The sequence below is a fragment of the Nicotiana tabacum genome, chromosome 1, assembly GCF_000715075.1.
Source record: "Nicotiana tabacum cultivar K326 chromosome 1, ASM71507v2, whole genome shotgun sequence".
Taxonomy (NCBI): Eukaryota; Viridiplantae; Streptophyta; class Magnoliopsida; order Solanales; family Solanaceae; genus Nicotiana; species Nicotiana tabacum.
The window spans coordinates 203,858,816-203,881,420 of record NC_134080.1 but is presented as its reverse complement, the minus strand read 5'-3'; the positions used below and the strand labels follow the sequence as shown (position 1 = coordinate 203,881,420).

Here is a 22,605-nt window from a genome sequence, read left to right as displayed (position 1 = left end):
ATCAAGCACATGACCGACATGCCGAGAGACAATTTATGTCAAGTAATGTCATTTTTTCCAACTTAACCGTTTCGTTACAGTATTAATACATATACTTAATAAAATATTTTAATGAAGCGATATCGCGTGACATCGCTTCGTTAAAGATGCATCCACCCATGTTTAAATGAGTGCGAGCTAGCATAGGCAGAGTTGTGTAATAACTATAAAACTGTTACCTTATTAAACCGATGTAAATTCGCGATGTATTTTGTCCATTTGTTCAAAACGATGCTTTGAGATGTGTGAACTACAATCATGGATAAATTATATGGGGAAATCGTTCCTACCTTCGAACATGGTTCATAATTATGTACATTTAATGTTAGGGTTCTGAATCACTACACCATCAAACTTAAGTGGCCCCAAGAAAGGTCAAGAGGAATGTGGACCTCTCAATACAAGTGATATTTTTCATTTTAATTGGTCATTTTCATTTATTGTAACATGTAACTTGCCTAATTTTTCACATTAAAATTTTTACTTTTTAAGAGAAGTTACATATAGATATAATTGGCAGACCTGGACCTATAAAAATTTCTTTATACTATTATACTACATATAGGTTTTCAAAGTAAATATGCAGAACGCACTTGCTCAATCCTACATCTTCGGCCTTGGCAATTCTTATGGAAATCGGAAGTCAACTAAAGAACATGAAGTCAGAGTATTCTAATTTCTTTCGGTTTATGGTTCTTTTATTTATGTGAGGTACTCTCAGAAAAAGTTGCGCGTCTAGAACGGCCTGTCTTGGATTACTTGACGTTGCGCGTCTAGAACGGCCTGTCTTTCAAGCTTATATTTCAGAACTAAGGATGATAAAACATTAAGTGAATTCTGGATTTTAAAAATTTAGAAGATATAAAATCTTTTTGATTAATCTTTCCAGTCCAAACTATTGGTATGTTGCTGATCCATAGAAATTACTGAAATCCTGTCTGGGAGTTATGCCTTATAAGTAAACATGAACACATATATATCGAAGGAAAAATAAATCCAATTACTCGTATTTAAAATTTAAACTTGATAGGTTCAGCATTTTAGGTTCTTAACAATTATGGATTCAGAAATTAATCTATGATAAAATTAATTTATTCTGCCGCCTCTACTAATGGTCAGCTCAGGCAGCTCGAATAAGGCTTCCGGTCTGCTATGTGTTGGGGTAAAATGGTCCAAATATACTCTTAACATAACGTAATATTGTTCACTTTGAGTCAAGCCCGCACGGTTTTCCCAAAAGACCTCACACCATTAAGAGTATCTAACTCCTTATAAGTAGTTTCTTTTTCTTTTCTACTTTTTATGTGAGACTTTGTTCACACGCACCCAACAATCTCCCCTTGAAGCTTGTTCGGATGGTTGTTACCTATTGTATCGTATCGTATTGTTACTTTAAATACAATATTTGTTTTGATTGTTACTTAAATTTTATTGTATCGTATCGTTAAATCTGTCGTTACGTAACGATGAAATGTGCCACTTTATGTAACGACCGATTTGGTGTGGTCGTGTCATTTCCTTGTGTTTTTCTCTTAATCTCACCCTTCATTATTATTATATAATTTTATTTTATCATTTACCCTACCTTTTTATATACTGTATCATAATTTTTCTTTATAATATTGCAAGTTTATTCATCATATTACTGGTGCATGATATCATGAAACGACGACAAAACGACACAATCCATCCAAACATTGTATTTATCAAATAATACAGTACAGTACAATACAGTACGATACGATACATTATGAAACGATGCGCAACAACCATACAAACAAACTGTAAGTCCACATGATCCATCACTATTCCATGGGCTAATTTGGAGATTAACTGTGTGTCACCCACATGATCTTGAGTATTTAGAATCACCAAAGCGCAAAGGCTGTGTATGCGTCTTCAAAGCTACCAGTAAATGTCGTAAACCACGTAAACGGGCAAAGGCACTAAGTCGGACCCCACGCGACACTCTGTCATCTCTATAGTCTCACCAAACCATTGGCTTGTTGGGAAAATTATCCCTACAGAAATAATATTCACGATATACAATTGTAATATATATGGATTATTAAAATATAGTAACCAACGGTAATAATAAGAGAAACAAGGACACTAGATTTTTTATATGGAAAACCCTTCTGAATAAGGTAAAACCACGGCCCGAGAGGAGCAACTGATTTTACTATAGCAAGGATTTTACAGTTTGTCGTACCGAGTAAAATACTTCAAAATTACTCCACACTCAAGAGAAATAACCCTCTATTAATTTTTTCACCTCACTACAATATCGCCAAACTCTCTATATTTTTCCTCACAAAGTATTTTTCTTCTTACTCTGTGAACTCTCTCTTACTTTATCTGATTGGTGTGTTTACAAATGAAAGTAGAGGCACCTTTTTATAGTTGCAGAATGCCCATGATGATGCACGTAATAATATCAACATCCACTGCAAAAGTCAGTTTCTACATGTGAAATTAAAGAATAATTGCCAGCCCAAATCTTTTCTATTGTTGATTTGGTTGGCTTGAAATCTCAAAGCCAAAGGAAATTTCTCTTCTTTCACATGGCCCATGGGATAGACCCAACAAATCTCCCCCGCCACTCCCATGAACCTGAAGGAGGTAACTCCAGTTTTCATATAGAGTTCATGCCGACAAGTTCTTTGCATCACTCGAACTTGTCTCTTGGTATTGTCTTGGTCAACATATCAGCATGATTTTCACTCTTGTGAATCTTTTTGACATGTAAAGATTCGCTCTCCACCTGCTCACGAATCCAATGATATCTCACATCGATATGCTTTGTTCTTGCATGGTACATGGAGTTCTTGCTCAAGTCTATTGCACTTTGACTGTCACAATAAATGACATACTCCCTTTGATGCAATTCCAGCTCTTGAAGAAACCGCTTGAGCCATACCATCTCTTTGCCAGCTCTTGTAGCGGCAATGTACTCTACTTCAGCTGTTGAAAGTGCAATGCACTTCTAAAATTTAGACTGCCATGATATAGCTCCCTCTGAAAAAGTAAATAGATATCCAGTAGTGAATTTTCTATTATCAGTATCAACGGCAATATGAACATCGGTATAGCCCTTCTAGACCGGATTTGATCTTCCAAAACACAAACATTCATTTGAGGTTCCTTTTAGATACCGAAGTATCCACTTCACAGCTTCCCAATGTTCTTTTTCGAGATTATCAAGTAACCTGCTAACAACACCGAGAACATGAGCAATATCAGGTCTACTACATACCATTGCATATATTAAGCTCCCGACGTCAGAGGAATTTTATCCATGCTTTCTTTATCTTCCTTCGTTGTAGGACATATTTTCTTGCTCAACTTCATATGACCAGCAAGAGGCATATTAACTGGTTTAGCACTCATCATGTTGAAGTGTTTAAGCATATGTTCAATGTACTTTGTTTGTGACAGCAACAACTTTCGATTTGTCCTATCTCAGACAATCTCCATTCCTAGAATTTGTTGTGTTGGACCTAAGTCTTTCATGTCAAATAACTTGGACAAATATTCCTTCAACTTGGCAATCAACTTCTTGTCTTATTGTCTTACAATCAGCATGTCATCAACATATAACAACAAGATGATAAAGTTATTGTTAGAAAATTTCATAAAGTATACACATGCATCTAAAAAAGTCTTTGTGTATGTTTGAATTCTCATGAATGAGTCAAACTTCTTGTACCACTGCCTTGGCGCTTTTCTCAGCCCATAAAGACTCTTTTTCAACTTGCACGCCATATGTTTCTTCGCTTTTACTTCAAAACCTTCTAGCTGCTCCATATAGATCTCTTCTGCCAAATCTCCATGCAGAAATGTAGTTTTCACGTCCAACTGCTCCACTTCAAGATCTAAACTATATGCAAGGCTCAAGATTCTTCGAATAGAAGTCATTTTGATGACAAGTGAGAAAATTTCATTAAAATCAATACCTTTCTTCTGTTCGAAACCCTTTACCACCAATCGAGATTTGTATCTGGCCAGCTTGCTGTTTCCATCTTTCTTAAGCTTAAAGACCCACTTGCACGTGAGCAGTCTTTTGCCTTTTGGAAGTTCAACAAGTTCGTACGTATCATTCTTCTGTAGTGAATTCATCTCTTCTTGCATGGCTTCCATCCACTAGATTTGTTCCGAATGAGATATAACCTCCTTGAAATTATGTGGCTCCCCCTCATCAGTGAAGAGGATATACTCCGAAGAAGGATACCTTGTGGACTCTACCTTCTCTCTTTCAGATCTTCTCAAAGGTTGTTTTCCTTCTTCTTGTTGTTATTGCTCTCCTTCTTTCTCTTATGGACTAGGGTGCTCCCCCTGCTCAACAACCTCTTCATCTACACCTTCCATGTGCCATTCTTCACATGTGGAAGGATTACGTACAGGTACAGTAGGAGTAGTAACAAAGTTAGTAACTGTACCATTATCATTTTTGGTCTTTGTTGATTGATCACTATCAGTCCCGATCACATCTTCTCTGAAGATCACATCTCTGCTTCTGATGATCTTTTTCCTTTCTAGGTCCTACAATCTGTAGCTGAACTCTTCATCTCCATAACCGATGAAGATGCAGGGAATAACTTTGTCATCCATCTTCATCCTCTGCTCCTTCGGCATATGCGCAAAAGCTTTACATCCAAACACTTTCAAATGGGAGCAGGACACCTCTTTATTGGTCCAGACTTTCTCTATGATGTCAAACTCCAACGAAACTGATGGACTACTGTTAATCAAGTAACAGGTTGTGCGAGCTGCTTCACCCCAAAATGACTTAGGTAGTTTTGCCATTTTGAGCATACTTCTCACTTTTTCGATAATGGTGCGATTCATCCTTTCAGCTACACCATTGTGTTGTGGGGTTCCAGAAACTGTCTTCTCATGTCTGATTCAACTCTTTTGAAGTATACTCTCCTCCATTGTCTGTCCTGATACCCTTTAATTTTTGACCTGTCTCCCTTTCCACCAGAGCATGGAATTTCTGAAAACCTTAAAATACCTGGTCTTTGGTTCTCAAGAAATAAACCTACAATTTTCATGAGGCATCATCGATAAATGTGAGAAAATATTTGTTACCTCCCATTGATTCTACATTTATTGGACCACAGACATCAAAATTTACTAAATCAAGTATATTCGATTTTCTTCCATGAGTTGGTTGAAACAATAACATGTGTTGTTTTCCAAATAAACAATAATCACAAGAATTCACAGTTGTACCTTTTGCAAATGAGACGAGTGATTTTTTGGATAGGATCTGCAGTCCCTTCTCACTCATATGGCCCAATATCCGGTGCCAAAAATCTGCAAGCGTATCATTTATAGCGGCATGTAATCCATCTTCACATATCATAGCGGTTGTCTTGTACAATATGTAGGGAGCAACTCCTTAAGCAATCACCAATGATCTTTTGGTGAGTCTCCACTTCCTATTGGCGAAGTGATTCTCGTACCCGTCTCGATCTAGAGCAATCCCTGGAATCAAATTCATTCGTAGATCTAGTATGTGTCGCACATCTTTTGAAAATAATATGCATTCGACATTTGTCTTGATACAAATGTCGCAAATCTCCACAATCTTTGAGTGACTGGTATTTTCCATCTTGACTATTCCAAAGTCTCCTGCTTTATACCTATAGAAGAACTCTCTTACCGGTGTGCCATGGTAGGATGCTGCTGTGTCAACCACCCATTCTGACTCTTGGCTTGCTAAGTGCATGCATTCCTCCTCCTCGTGAACGAAGAGAACCACCGAATCATCATTGTGCACTACATCAGTTGTGTTATCATCATTCTTTTGGTCACTGCTCTCACCTCGACCTTTCTTTGGGCAATCTCTTTTGAAATTGGCTGCAACTATAGCAATTTCTACCCTTTGACCGGTTTCTGGACTTTCCATGAGCTTTGGATTTATCACGGCTACTTGATGTTCTATAAAAACTTCTTCCTCTGTTTCCATGATAAGAGCCTGCCCCTGATTTTCGGGCTTCTTCCTCATCTTATTATAGAGTAGGATGGCTGATGTGACCTCTTTTAACTCGATGGTAGCTCTACGCCTCTACCATGCAGGATGGTTGTTGCCAAATTATCATAGGAAGATGGCAACGAGTTTAGAAGCATGATAGCCTTATCTACTTCAGTGATTGTTTCTCCAAGGTTTGCCAGCTGCGTGATTAAGCCATTCAACATATTTAAATGGGATAAGAAATTCGTACCTTCACTCATATGGATGGCATAAAGCTGCTTTCTCAAAAACAACCTGTTTGTTAAGGATTTGGACAAGTATAGACTTTATAGTCTTTTCCAAATACTACATGCACTGTTTTCATCCCCGACATTATTGAATACTTCGTCGGACAAGTGCACTCTGATTGCACTAGCCGCCTTCTTATACATGTCTGCCCATTTCTCGGCTTTCATGGTTTCCGGCTTTGTCTCTTGTTCATCTAGTGCAATGTCTAACCCTTGTTGGATGAGCATGTCCTTCATCCTTCTTTACCATATAGAGAAACCGTCATTACCGTTGAATCTTGTTACTTCATACTTTACTCCTGACATTTTTTTTGTCACAGAGTAAAATTGACTGTAAATAATATTTCTATGAATGAGCAGAACCTGTGCTCTGATGCCAGTTGTTAGGAAAATTACTCCTACAAAAGTAATATTCACAGTATACGATTGTAATAAATGCGGATTACTAAAATACAATAACGAGCGGTAATAATAAGGGAAACAAAGACACCAGATTTTTTACGTGAAAACCCCTTCTAAATAAGTGAAAAATCACGGCCCGATAGAAGCAACTGATTTAACTATAGCAAGGATTTTACACTTTGTGGTACCGAGTAAAGTACTCCAAAATCACTACACACTAAAACGAAATAACCCACTATTAATTTTTTCACTTCACTACAATACCACTCAAACTCTCAATATTTTTCCTCACAAAATATTTTTCTTCTTACTCTGCGAACTCTCTCTTACTTTATCTGATTGGTGTGTTTACAAATGAAAGCAGAGGCACCTTTTTATAGTTGCAGAATGCCCATGATGATGTACGTAATGACATCAACATCTACTGCAATAGTCAGTTTCTACATATGAAATCAAAGAACAATTGCCTGCCCAAATCTTTTCTACTGTTGATTTGGTTGGCTTGAAACCTCAAAGTCAAAGGAAATTTCTCTTCTTTCACATGGCCCATGGGATGGACCCAACATGGCTCTGATACCAGTTGTTATGGCGAGGAAGAGACAAACCCGAAAATAGAGAAGATAAAAACACCAAATTTTAATGTGGTTTTTACTTTCAATCGAAGAGTTTTCCACGTTAAAATTTAGTGTTCTTTATCTTCTTTATTTTCGGGTTTACCTCTTCTTCGACACAACACTATGCACTGTGAATTAGAGCATAGGCCTATAACTAATGTATTCACAAATATTGGAATGCATAAATTTGTGTCTTTATTTTACATAAGATGGTAATCAAAGTGCAGAGCTTGTGTCATTCAGTCGTAGTGCCAAGACTTACAGACTTTTTATGACTAGATGAATCCATTATTCAGACTTGGGACTTGCGAGAAAGTTTCCAAGTGAAACAAGGTCTAGCAAATACAGAGAGGATTGATGGAACATCTTACAAATGATGAATGGTTATACAATAATGGTCCTAAATGAACTAATTGTTCTACACTTTTTAAATACTTTCCATAGTTTGTTACACGGATTATAAGTGAGAACTTAGTTTCCATCTGGTTGTGCAACCTTGATTTGTTGCTTTATCTTCTTCTTTTTTTCTTAACTAATAGTTTGTATTAGGGGTGTTCAAACCGAACCGAAAAACCGCACCAAACCGATTAAAAAACCCGATTAGATTTGGTTTGACTTGGTTTGGTATTGAGTAAAAAAATTCAAACCAAACCGACATATAAATATATAAATTTTATTTATATTTTTAAGACTTTATAGTGAATTTTCTTTAGAAAATGTAGAAATATTTGGGATCCTCTCATGTATTAACCTTGAAAGCGTAAATTAACGAAAAATTATTGTTAGACGACTAAGAAAATAACTATCATGTGTTACTAAAAAAATTCTCCCATTAGAATATTTTAATAGATCATATGTTTGTCAATTTTTTTCCATATTTACTAAACATATATTCACTTATCAAAACTTTATCTATAATTTTAACAAAGTAAGATTGACATAATATTCATGTAACAGAAAAACCCGAAAACCCGAAAAACCCGACAAAACCAAACCAATCCAAACCGATATAGTTGGATTGATTTGGTTTTAATAAAAACCGAATCAACTCGGTCCATGTACACCCCTAGTTTGTATATAGTTTGATGAGGTAATATGAAAGTTATAGCAAAATGTTCATGACAAAATAAATGTAGTACATAATCGAGGATAAGCATTAATGCTATGCTTCTTCACTAAATCTCACTCAGGCCTAGTGTAGGAAATGGTGAAATACTTTGTTCATGTTTGAAAAAATTGATTGGATACCATACTCTTCACTCTGGCTAAACCTCGCAAAGTTGGCATTGAAATAGTTTTTACCCCAGATTTTTAACCTTTGACTAGCTATAGTCCTCTTGGTTGTTCCCAAAATCAAGATCCCTATAATTGAGACAGGTAGTTGTTGGTGATTTTGCAACATTCTTGGATTTCTCTTTTGGTATTTTTTTTTTAGGGGGGGGGGGGGGGGGTTGCCCGATAGCAGATTTTGGGGCCTCATTTCAGGTATAGCCGAAGTGTATAAATTTTTTTTCAACTTTATAACATAAATTCAAACGTTGCAACAAAAGTTAGACATTTTTTAATCTAAAATTCAAACTATGCGACTAAAGTTTGGATTGAAAGTTTCACACTTCATACATGTATGTTTGATGTTTGAATTACCAATCTGAAGTTTCAAACATATATATTCCAAACTGAGACTAGTTTATTTGGAGTTTGAAATACCATTTTTTGTCACTGCCAAGGTTTCAAAGTTTTTCCAATAACATCCATTTGGTTTAAACTCGCCTTTTAAATTCTGACATTTAAACTTGCAACAATGGTAATTTTCAAATGGTACTTTAAGTTTCTTTATAAGTTTGTCTATAGTGACTATAATTAAATATTTTGTAAAAACTGAATATAGCTAAATAGTATGGTGGAAAGTGGCCACCCAATAAAACATTTACATTTCTCTTCCTATTCTCATAACATTTCAGATATTTAGTGGCAGGATCTTTGAAAATTTCGAGTCGGCCCAAGTATCACGTGTGTAGGGGGTGATATGCCCAATAGGACATTTCGGTCTTCCTATTGATTTTTTATTCCATTTGTCCCATGGGCAAAACGTCAAATTTAACAAGTGGGCATATTTATTAACCTTAAATAATGAGTTATATAATTACTTTCTTGTCCAGTGATAAAAATAGCAAATGCTAATCAGTTTTCGGACATCATTTAAAAATAGCTAGCGTTTACAAAATTATTGAAAATATAGTCACTATTTTGTTGCAACAGGGACAGGTCCAGTATAATATACTGGAGATCGTTGCACTTGTGTATAAACTTCCAACATATTATGTTGGAACTCTAACACGCGAAAAGTTCCAGCATAATATACTAGAGATTGGAGCACCTGTGTATGAACTTCCAGCATATTATGCTGGACCGGTATATTATACTGGAATTCCAGTATATTATGCTGGAGTTCCAGTATACTTATGCTGGAACTCCATTATAATATGTTGGAGTTCCAGTATATTATGATGGAGTATTTTCCAGATTTTGAACAGTGTTTTCGTTCAGATTTATCATTACATGAAAAGTGGCTAAATTTCGATTACTTTTGAAACTGTGGCTATTTTTGAATGACCACTTGTAAATCTGGCTATTTTTGAATTCTCCCTATCAAGTGTTACTGAAATGCATCAATCTCTTTATTTTTTCATATTCATATGTCAAGATCTATTATATTCTTATATCTTTTTCGAATCTGAAGTGGTTATTATTATTTAAATATCACATTGATTTTTATATTTAATTACTACATTCGGTTAACCTTGAAAGTGTACATTAATTAAAAATTGCTGTCAGACGACTAAAAAAATAACTATCATGTGTTACTAATAAATTATCCCATAAGAATGTTTAATAGATAATATGTTTGTCAAATTTTTAAATTTTTACTAAACATATACTCCCTCCGTTTCAATTTATGTGAACTCATTTGACCGGGCACGGAGTTTAAGAAAAGAAAGAAGACTTTTGAACTTGTGGTTTAAAATGAGGCACATATATTTTGTGTGGCTATAAATCATTGCATAAAGGTAAATTGTTTCCAAATAAGGAAAGGGGTCGTTCTTTTTGGCACGGACCAAAAATGAAATAGGTTCACATAAATTGAAACGGAGGGAGTATTTACTTATCAAAAATTTAACAAAGTAAAATTGAAATAATATTTAAGTAACAAAAAAATTCAAAAAATCTGTCAAAATCGAACCAATCCAAACCAATATAGTTGATTTGATTTGGTTTTGATAAAACTCGAACCAACTCGATCCATGTACACCCCTAACTTGTAATGTATAGGTCCCGGGACCCAAAACTTCAATCAGCTACGCATGAAATAAACTAGGGTCAAAAATCAAGACCATCCATTTTCAAGGCCGATTGGTGTAGTGTAGAGGTCCCGAGACTCAAAACCGCAATCAGCCCTTACCTAAAAATAAAATTAAAAAAAAAAGTCAGCCCTTACCTTAGAAGGCAATTGACATTGAACAGCACGTGTTGCTTCACTGTTTTGTCACCATAATCACAATCACTGTACCAATATATTCACACGTTTCTCACAACTCATGAGCCGCGAAATATTTCCCAAATTATCCAATAAAACCTGAATTAATTAACAATTTCAAAGTTTTAGACATAGCAAGATTAAGGCAATTACATATATAGATTCATCTCTCATATTCATGTACAATTGTTTGTGTGATAAAATATGCAATAGTAATACATGTGTTGGCAATTCATGGATAAAAAAAATTTAAAAAGATAGTCCGATACACAGAGTATTCCGCGTTTACGCAGGGTCCGAGGAAGGGCGATAACTTACTCTAATTCAAGCATCTTTGACTAATTCTACGGATAAATATTTCTACATAGATATTTACGGTATAACATTTATATATTACTATTATTTTTCACATCAACGATTCATGCATTATAATGTCTATCAACCAAACAACTCATGAGTGTATTTTCAGTTAAAGTCTTTTCGTTTTGGTTCTTAATACCATACTGATTTTAATACAATCACTTACAGATCATACTTTGAGATGTGGAAAACTTCAGTACGAATACAACTGCTTACAGATCATACTTTTAAGATGCTGAACACTTAGAGTAGCATAAAAGATTAATGTAAACACAAAATAACGTAAAGATAGAAGTTCGTATATAATAACACCTTCGACCAAACATTAAAGGAGGATCCAAAATTTGAAATTTACGAATTTCTATAGCAATTTCAAAGTATATAGTATAATAATAATAGTTGAATTTACTTTCTTAAATGTATATATATAATTCAGATAAAAGTTATCGGATTCACATAAACACATAACTGATATTATTGACCTGCGCCTGTTGATAGAGGGCGAACGCACGTTCAACAAAGCGGTGTCATGCGATACCGCTTCGTCGAATTTTTTATTAAATATATGTATTAATACTGTTAGGAAACGGATAAGTAAAACAAAAAGATGACACCACTTAACTTAGCGCCTCTGTGGTTAAAAATTATAATTAAGTAGTATTGAACTCAAGACTTTTTCTAACTTAAGACTCCACAAACCAATGTACTACAACTATTTCTTTTTTAAAAATATAATAATTACAGTTATTTATACCCGTTCATTTATAAATTTCGACATCATTTACAAAAATTCCTTCGTGCGCTCCTGTATGCCAATCAAATTCGAGTGAATAAAATGAAGGACAAAAAATGTCATTTTCAGAGTATATTTCTGCAATAATTACAGCAAGTCATATTTTGGTCAATGTGAACTCTAGTGTTTGTTGCGCCAAATGTGTAGAAGGAAAAAAAAAGAAAAGAATAGTGATTACCAGTACTATTATAAGTATTATTTTGCACGAATAATTATGAGGAAAAAAAGAAAGAACGATTAAGACTCAAGTTAACGGCGTTTCCACTGATTGTAAAATCGAGTTAGACAATTCTGCAGTTAATAAGTAGCAAAATTACAAGCAACATCAATATAGTACACTCTTTCACATAATCTAATTATCTGAATTTGTTATTCTATAACCAGAGTAAATCATGATATAATTAAAGGGATAGTCAAATCTATGCGTATTATGTAAATTAATTGTCCATATTTTATTAATCTATGTGGTAATACTTTGAGAAATAAAAATAGATGATATATACTATATGGAAAACATATACATGGACCAAAATGTGTTAATAAATCGTGATTAAATAATTTAAGACATAAATACATATTAATTAATAATGGAGAATTTCGAGTAAATAGATACAAAGTTTTATTTCTAAGCAACTGCACTTTTTTATTTAAAGGAGAAAGACGGAAGGAGAAAAAAGCAAGTAGGTGACTTGTATTTTTCATTTATGTGAAACATATTTTCATTTCGGCGATACGTTTTTCTGCTTGCACGTTGTCAAAATACAGAACATCTCTGCCCCTCTTTTCGTTTGACGTGACTCATGTTTTTATTAAGAAACAACTTATCTTCTACATTGATAACGTAAAAATAATTATATTATCAAAATTCCTAAAAGATAATTACAAACAGTTTTCATAAGATGAAATTGTAACTTAAAAAATAAGATAAATAAAATATTAACAAATCAAGTATAAAAGCAGTCTGATGCATTAAGCTCCCGTTATGTACGGGGTCCGGGAAAGGGCCGACCACAAAGATTTATTTTACGCAGCCTTAACAAATCAAGTATGATTAAAAAAATTATTTATTTTGACTGTATTAATAAATTAAAAATTTAAGAAAATACTACCAAAAGGATGTGATTGAGATCTCTTCGTCCCTAGCTAGAGGTTTCGAATTCTGAAACGAAAAGAGTGATTTTCTCTTTAATAGGTTATACTCAACGTGACTATGAATTAGTCGGACACTGTGAATCTGAACTAGTTGGACCAATGCATATATATTAAGTACCATATGTTTAATACCTAAAAAAAACTTTTCAATTAAAATACAAAAGTGTAGTGGTGGGGGCAGAGGGAATTTGGTCAGCCAAGAATCTATAAAATCAAAGTTTTTCAAGTCAATCTATCTCGGCATCACATTAAATTGGTACTCAGCCAACCAGAAATAGCCATCAGAAATTTCTTCTTTCTCTAGTCATTATATACTTTGTGCTCGTTCTTCTTCTTCTTCTTCTTCGGATTGCTCGTTCAAATCCAATTCTTTTATGGCCAATGGTCTGATTAATTTCCATTGGTTTCTTGTTTTGTTCATTGTTTATTATTTCTCTTTACTATGTTCTGCATCCAATAAAATTAGACAAGGAGAGATTCTAAGAGATGGTGATAACATAATTTCTCCAAAAGGGAAATTTAACTTAGGATTCTTTAGTCCAAATGGTTCTAAACAAAGGTTTCTTGGTATATGGTACGCTGATGTTCCAGTTATATCAGTTGTTTGGGTTGCAAACAGAGACAAACCAGTTTCTGATCAAAATGGTGTATTTACAATTGAGAAAAATGGGAATTTGGTCGTTAAAGATGGACGTGGCGATTTACTATGGTCGACGAATGTTTCTGTTGTTGAGACTACAAATTCTACAGTGTCCCTTTTGGATACTGGCAATCTTGTTATTTTGAACGATAATAATAAGGACTTGTGGCAGAGTTTTCAGCATCCTACAGATACATTTTTGCCAGAAATGAGAGTTTATATGGATGGAGTTTTGAGGTCTTGGACAAGTGAAAGTGACCCTTCACCTGGAAGGTAATGTTGCGTTGTTGACGATCTCATCTAGAAGTTTAAACTGTTACAGATAACATACTTTCTATTTACTTAATTTATATCTTCAACATGTCACTTCACGTGCGAGCCTTATTCTCTTTTATGAGCCAAGAACTCTGTCTATCTGGTACCATGTTGCATTCAGTGGTGGAACTAGTTTTGATGAATGAAGTTCAATTGAATCTCATTCGTCCGAAAATATAGTGTGCAAATAGGGTAAAAATAAAAAATTTCTATACAAATATATTTTTTTGAATCCTCTTGATATAAGGAAAGATTTAACTGTAATGGCAAATGTGGCTCAAAAATTGCTTTAGGTCGTAGGTTCATACTCTTGCATACTTTTAGAATCCTTTATCAGGATTTCTGGCTCCGCCACTGGTTGCATTGTATGACCATATCATTTAAAAGCTCTAACTATTAGGGCGAGCACGCGTTTATTACGTAATTATATCTTCAACAGGTACTCCTTGGGTGTTGATCCTCGCGCATCACCACAGATTGTGATATGGGATGGATCAAATAGACGTTGGCGAAGTGGATATTGGGATGGACTCTCATTCACAGGTGTACCAGATATGAAGGCTTTGTATTTTAATGGTTTCAAGCTTTACAATGAGGGGAATAGGCTACACTTCACTTACACTGCGGCAAACACTTCTAATTTGGTGAGGTTTCATATTAGTCCTAGTGGATATGAGCTGCAGCAAATGTGGGATATAGATAAGAGGCAATGGAACATGATACAATCTCATCCATTGGGCGATTGCGACGTATATAACTCATGTGGGAATTTCGCAAAATGTGATATCTCAAAGTCACTAAGATGTACTTGTCTATATGGATTTGTTCCAAAAGATTGGGAGCAGTGGAATGCGAGGAACTGGTCAGGAGGGTGCATTAGGAGGACGCAATTGGAATGTGGGAGAAATAGCAGTGTCTTGAGGAGTGATAGTGGAAATGGGGACGGATTCCTGGAGATCAAGGGAATCAAGTTGCCAGATTTCGCGGATACAGCAGCTGCAGAAAACATCGACGAGTGTAAAAGCAAGTGCCTGGAAAATTGTTCATGTACTGCTTATGCTTTTGTTACTGGAATTTACTGCATGATTTGGAGTGGAGATTTAGTTGATCTACAGCAGTTCAACGAAGGCGGGAACACTCTCTATGTTCGCCTCGCTCATTCTGAATTTGGTGAGCATTACAATCTGCTGAAATAGTAAAATGTTTACTAATTCATTTGGTATTTATACAATCATTACTGATTTTTGGATGTTCCTATTTCAAACTTTCTTTAAACAGGTAAAAAGAGCAGGACAATCAAACTTGTGCTAATATCCATACTGGTAGCTGTAGCTTTTGTTATTTGTATAGCGATTTGGCTACTATGCAAGTACAAAGCCAAAAGACGAGGTAAAATTTCAAAAATAGCTGGTGTTTTCAACTAGGCACATAACATAGTGTATTTATATCTTCAATTCCCCATTTTAAGGGTCTATCAGGATCAATGAAATGCCCATACGCGATCCAATTAGGAGCGGAGAACTCCCTATAGACTTATCAGGACCAGGAGACCTGAGTGTTGAAGGGCATCAAGGAAGTGGTTCAGAACTAAAATTCTTCAGTTTCAGCAGTATAGTAGCAGCTACGCGCAACTTTTCTAATGAAAACAAGCTCGGACAAGGGGGATTTGGCCCCGTCTACAAGGTTGATTTCTATCTTATTTTGATAAGTGTATTTTTTTTCTAGGGAAATACGGCCTTATTTTCTTAGAATAACGTCGATGTTAATTATTTTATCTTAGGGAAAGCTACAAAGTGGCGAAGAAATTGCAGTGAAGAGGCTTTCCAGAAAGTCAGGACAAGGTGTGGAGGAATTCAAGAATGAGATTATGCTAATTGCAAAGTTACAACATAGAAATCTTGTTAGACTTTTGGGCTGCTGCATTGAGGGAGAAGAAAAGATTCTGCTATATGAGTACATGCCCAACAGAAGTTTAGATTCATTTCTATTTGGTTAGTTCTGGAATGTTAAATTTTGTTATATAGTTTTCCCTTGGATGAATATGTATCACTTACAATTATTTTGGTAGATCCTGCTAAGCAAGCCCAATTAAACTGGAGGAAGCGCTTCAACATTATTGAAGGGATTGCACGGGGACTACTATATCTCCATAGAGATTCGCGACTCAGAATAATCCATAGGGATTTAAAGGCTAGTAACATTTTGCTGGATGAAGAGATGAACCCGAAAATTTCAGACTTTGGTATGGCCAGGATATTCGGAGGAAACCAGAATGAAGCCAATACAAACAGGGTAGTCGGCACATAGTGAGTATCAATTGGTGTTATACCTTTAAGAGATGGTACAAATTGTCCATTAACTTGATCAAAGAGCTAACTCCATCTCATATGCTTTTTTACTTAAAAATCAGCGGATATATGGCTCCTGAATATGCAATGGAAGGCTTGTTCTCTGGAAAATCAGATGTTTACAGCTTTGGCGTATTATTGCTGGAGATCATCTGTGGCTGGAGGAACACAAGCTTTCGTGCAGATCAGCACTCAAGCATTATTGGTTATGTACGTCTATTCAATTTTCTCATGAACTACTTTTTAATATTTACTGTGAAGCTAAAGGCTTTATGTCTTGTAAGAATAGTACGGTTATAAACTATGAGCACGCAAATGATGGTTTTCCCTTTATTACTTTTTTTCCTTTTTTCGTATGGAAATATTTCAGGCATGGGAGAAGTGGGACGAAGGTAGACCGATGGATCTAGTGGATCGTTCTATTTGGGACGAGTGTCAACATAATGAAGTATTGAGATGCATACACTTAGCACTACTTTGTGTGCAAGACATGGCAGTTCACAGACCGAATATGTCTTCTGTCGTGTTAATGTTGGAGACAGACAATATAAGGTTGCCCTTGCCTAGGCAACCTACTTATACCTCAATGAGAAAATATGAAGATGCAGATATATGGAATGAGAAACAGGATTTTTCCTCAAACGATGTCACAATTAGTGTTATAGTCGGTAGATGACATCTGCTATTTTGCAGAAATATGGGATCAAATTATATACTTATTGTAACATTCTTTCCAGAAGTTGAGTTTGACTATTATAAAGTCATCGCATTTACCATACTTTGTAAGCAAATCAGTGTTCTCATCATGTGTTGAAAGTCAGTAAAGCGAAATAACAACAAACTAACAATAAAACAGTAAATATTGTTAGTCAAAAATAGAAACAGAAAATAAATCTGAGCCTACAATTTGCTTGTATGTATTTAATGTCAAACCAGTAAAACAAGGTCAGAAATTGAGGTTCATCAATGGAGGTTGGAGGTTTTCTAGAGAGTTCTTTATCGCAGAAACACAAGGGAGAGATATGATGAAAATAACCGGCCAACCTTTAACAGTTGTGGCCTCCTTGTATTTATAATCTGTCCATTACAATGTAAAGAATGACTAACTACTAAAATAATCACTATGCTATGTTGACAAAGAATAAAGGCTAACTAGTACAAAAGACTACAAAAGGCTAAGCATAAAATAAATATCTGGGCCAACTTAAGTATTCTACTTTGGGCCTGAAGTAGTGCAAGCTGGAGGCCCAACACCCCCTTCAAGTTGGAGGGGGAAACAACCTTCAACTTGCCAAGAAAGGAGTGATGGAGGACACCAGTTAGAGGCTTGGTGAGTATATCTGCCAGCTGCTCAGAGGTAGGAACATGTGACAGCTGGATGAACCCTTCAGTCAACTTACTCTGGATGAAGTGACAGTCCACTTCAATATGTTTAGTGAGCTCGTGGAAGACAAGATTTTTGGCAATGTGAATGGCTGCCATATTGTCACAAAAAACAGAAATAGGGAGGGAAACATCAATAGTAAGATCATGCAACAACCTGGACAGCCAACCAATTCAGCAACAAGTCTTACTAACAACCCTATACTCAGCTTCAACAGAAGAAAGAGAAATCACAGGTTGTTTCTTCGATTTCCATCCAACAAGACTATCACCCAGGAAAATACAAAAACCAAAAACAGATTTGCGAGTGTCAGGGCAAGCAGCCCAATCACTGTCAGAATAAGCCTTGATAGAGAAATTAGTAGAGTTAGAGTAAAAAGGGCTAAGGTCAGGAGTACCCTTAAGGTACCTTAGCAAACGAAGAGCAGCAATCATGTAAGGAACCCTGAGAGTCTGCATAAACTGGCTCAGATGTTGAACACTAAAGCAAATATCAGGCCGGGTGTGAGGCAAGAACAATAGCTTCCCCACAAGGCTTCTGTACTTCTCAGGACTAGGAAGGAGATCCCCAGCATCAGCCTTAAGCTTCTGATTCAAGTCCAATGGGTTAACAACAGAATGAACATACATGCAATCATACTCTTTGAGTAAATCAAAAGTGAACTTCCTCTGATTCAATGCAACTCCATCAGGTAAGGTATTGACCTCAATACCCCAAAACATAATGAAGAGAGCCCAAGTCTTTTATCTTAAACTCAGAATCTAGAAAGTGTTTCAAAGCTGAAATCTCACGTAAATCATCACCAGTAAGGATAATATCATCAACATAAACAGCTAGGATGACAAGATGACCTGGGGACCCTTTGATAAAAAGAGAGTAATCATTGAGTGAATGATGAAAACCTTTAGAATATAAAGCTTGAGACAATTTGGCATACCATTGCCTCGAAGCTTGTCTAAGACCATAAAGGGACTTTTTCAACTTGCAAGCCAAAGGAGCAGAAGAAGAAGGAGATGAAACAGAAAGGCCAGGAGGTAATTTCATATAGACCTCCTCGTCTAACTCACCATGAAGAAATGCATTATTAACATCAAGCTGAATGTCGCGCCCCTTTTTTCTCGAGCGAAATCGAGTTTATGATATTTGGGAGGACAACTCATTCCCTTTTGGGAATTGGGTTTGAATTTGAAGAGTCTCCACCTAATGATTAGGGTGTATTAGGACACCAAGAGAGTTTGATTTGAGTAACCAGAGATTGGGTAAGGGCTTGAAATTATTCCAAGGGGAAGGTGTTAGGCACCCTTCAGGATCCACTAGTGTGGTTCCCGACCAGACTATTGGTGTGAACTTAGGTGCAAATAACACGTAAACAAACAAAGCTTCAAATAAGAGGGGATTTTCACATAAGGATTTACAAACAAATAAAGTTGGAAAGAACTAAAAGAAAGCTGATTTTTCTTAAAAAAAGAGTTTGAAGTTCTTTAAAAGAGATAAGAAAAAGGGGGTCCTAAGTTTATTACTAATATGGATCACCCCACACAATGCCCGGTAATCACTCCTCAAAGAGGGGTTACGCGTGGCATTATCACGTGGTCATCATATCCATATATACCCTTCCCACCCTGTTAAGGTATTAAAGCGCAGAATGGTCTTGTTTACTCATTGCATGCTATTACCCGCCCCAATCCTGTCAGTCCCGGATGCATTTAGGACTACTAATCCTAAAGGAGAGGGATATCGACTTATTTTTAGTTTCAAAGGCAAAATTCTAAGGCGACATGCAAGAACATATATAACAAATTGGGGGAAAGCACATAACAGGCAAAAGGGCTGAGATATACCTCCTTTAGTCAAAGAAGCACGTAATTTAGCATGTCTTGCACGTACTGTTTAGGGTCTGATTAAATACTGAATGTGAAAGAACTTAGAGGTTGGGGCAGACTTATTTATTACATATTTTAGATAAGAAGCCCGAATCAGGCCTGTCTGCTGGTTGTAGTTAATAGAACAAATTCAGTTTATAGTTATCACCCTAAGGCTTGCCTAAGTGTTATGACAAAGATCCTATAGGCATGATTCAAAAGATAGTAAAGCTTGAAATGAATTATTTGAAACCCTATATGTGTACTCGTTAAACTGGCTAAGTGAGAGACTCAGATTATTAAAAGAAAGGCAGAATTCAAACAAATTGATTATAAGTTTTGCAACTGACAATATCTATTGTTACTGATTTTTATATCTAACATTAAGTAATGCGAATCAGATTTAATTAGAAACTCCTATTGGCATGCTTTCTAGGCATTACTGATTTTAAAACCTTGTAGACGTAGTATAAAAATGCAGAAAACTCATCTTAAACCTATGAACATGATATCTAGATGTTGAATTCTGTTTAAGACATGATACCTAAGTGCAATTGAATGTTTAAGTCCTATGAGCATGGTATCTAGATGCAGAAATTTGTTTAGGACCTATGAACACGATTTCTATATGAGAAAAATGGATATACAAGATTCAAAAAGACCTATAGGCATATTTTCTATATACATATGCAAAATTCAGATTAACTTATAGGCATGATTTCTAGACGAGAGTAGCAGACCTATGATTATGATTTCTATATGAAAATGGACATTCAGAATTCCCTATAGACATGCTTCTATATGCATTTGAATGTGCAGAATTCAAAAACCTATAGACGTGGTATCTATGCAGAATTCAGAATTTCTATAGACATGGTATCTACCCTTTTTTACATACATAATTACCCGCCCTTTTTCACTAATCAGCCCAAATGTTTATTACAAAATTATTTCAGCCCAGAATAAAGTAAACGAATACATTAGAAAATAAAAGTACAACTAAAGAGAGGCTGATTCAGACTTCATGTCTGAAATATGAGGTAAACCAACTCCAAGAGATTTATGATCCAAAGCCTTTCTCCCATTTGAGCGTGTCAGAGTTCCCTAAGAGTCTCAAATGAACTCCGTACAGTGCTCACACCCAAACGTATTACTAGATTAAGACAAGTGCAGTGTGGAAAGGCCAGCCCTCAAGTGTCCAAGTTCAGAGGGAACTCAAGGTCCCAAAGCAAGGCTCACAAGAGGGGGGAGGGGGGAGAACTTAAAGACTAAGAGAGAGTGCAAGTGCAGGAATAGAATTTGAGAGGGGGAAAGGGGAATGGAAACAATTATAAATAAGTACACATAGGGGTTCAGGGGAATGAGGAGAGTGTAAAGAGGCAAGGGCAGGTTGTGGGCATACCCAACAATGGAGAATGCTAGCACACCCATAAGCCTGTTAGAACACACTATTTAGGGCCTAGGATCCCAAGGGATCAAATTTAATTCATAGACAATAATTTGCATATTGCCATGCCTTAAACCGTAGCTCAAACACATAGGGGGCAGGAGTTTGGGATTCATAACAGAAACATGCAGAAAGAAATCAACATACTAATTTAAGTGTTGAACTATACAGAAACAGTAAGTAGACATGGATACAAAAACGTAAATAAACACATTGTTATGGTGCTAAAGCTTAAATCAGGACATACCAGTTTCAAAGAAACAAATAGAGAAAAGTAGTAGGTCTTGTAAATAGGCCATAGTGCAAACAAGAAGGGAGAATATTATTGCGTAGAAGTGTGAGTTCAGAAAGACTATGACTGAGTGATTTTGTATGTCAATGAAAGAGTCATGTATTTATAGTGTGAAAAACAGGCAGAAATAAGGTAAGAAAACAGTTAAGAAACTGAATATCAATTAAGAATCAATCACACAAGACTTGCTTTAATTAAGGAACTCAGATTCAAATGGAAAAACTATTTAAGGTAAGAAATCAAATAAATATCTTGTGCAAAGTATGCAATTAGGGGTAAATACATAAGAAGTTACTTAAGGGCAGAATTTTGAAATACACGGTTACATAAATAAGGTAAGAAAAATCAATTAGTAGCCAGTAAATCAAGGATCAAAGATTTTGTAATCAATGGTCCATGAATGAACCGAGTCAGAAAAGTTAAGGAAAGCCAAGTAACTTAAATCGAGTCATAGGGAAATCAGCAAATAAGGAAAGAAATCAATCAAACCTATACAGATAAAAGTCTGAAACTAATCAAGACTTGAAAGCCATTTTAGAGGGAAAGTCCAGCACATATAAAGAGCATACAAACATGTTAAGCTGAAAGGATGTCGTGTCATTGCAGAATCAGTAGATAATAGACTATAGGAGCATGGTTGTCACATAGGTTAGCAATGTAAAAGAGAAGTAGCATACAAAAATCCAGTGTAAAAGACCTTAGAAGAGTTTAGCAAAAGTCAGAATTATATAAAAAACAAGGACTTCAAAACTCAGTTTAGAGACTCGAAATAGGTCTGAAAGAGTTAGGGTTTCTTTTGAGATAAAACCAGTTCAAGCAAATCACATAGCCAATGGTTTCCAAACTTGAAAACCCCCCCAAAATTCTAGGGCTTCTACCATCAGTCGAGTGCGGAGATGAGAGGGCAAGTAATTAAGTCGAAACAGGTTCAGAGGTCTCAGAAAAGAACTGAAACCTTTAACATGTTCCTTCAGCAACAAAAACTCATGAGAACATGGTAGGAGAGTAACATGAGAAACACAGTAAAAGTGCTCAAAAAAAACATAGTAGAAGAAACTAATACATAACATAGTAGAAGAAAACTAATCAGAACACAGTAGAGGAAACATAATAAGAAACACATAAGACCATAGTAAAGAAAAATACAATAGAAGA

General features: G+C 35.6%; 1 protein-coding gene across 1 annotated transcript; it reads left to right on the top strand.

Annotated features, from left to right (window-relative positions):
• The first annotated feature begins 13,415 nt into the window (after positions 1-13,415).
• LOC107780598 (G-type lectin S-receptor-like serine/threonine-protein kinase B120) lies at positions 13,416-17,227 on the top strand. The gene is made up of 8 exons (XM_016601149.2): positions 13,416-14,075; positions 14,557-15,287; positions 15,396-15,506; positions 15,586-15,800; positions 15,898-16,108; positions 16,186-16,423; positions 16,528-16,675; positions 16,836-17,227. The coding sequence occupies exons 1-8, from the start codon at positions 13,537-13,539 to the stop codon at positions 17,139-17,141; spliced, it is 2,499 nt and encodes an 832-aa protein (XP_016456635.1). The 5' UTR covers positions 13,416-13,536; the 3' UTR covers positions 17,142-17,227.
• Positions 17,228-22,605: the final 5,378 nt, after the last annotated feature.

What these genes read in the sequence shown, in the direction of transcription:
- LOC107780598 (XM_016601149.2), top strand. Translation starts at nt 13,537, where the DNA reads ATGGCCAATGGTCTGATTAATTTCCATTGGTTTCTTGTTTTGTTCATT. An exon ending in AGTGACCCTTCACCTGGAAG is followed by an intron (nt 14,076 to 14,556) that starts GTAATGTTGCGT and finishes TATCTTCAACAG; the next exon opens with GTACTCCTTGGGTGTTGATC. An exon ending in GATTTGGCCCCGTCTACAAG is followed by an intron (nt 15,801 to 15,897) that starts GTTGATTTCTAT and finishes ATTTTATCTTAG; the next exon opens with GGAAAGCTACAAAGTGGCGA.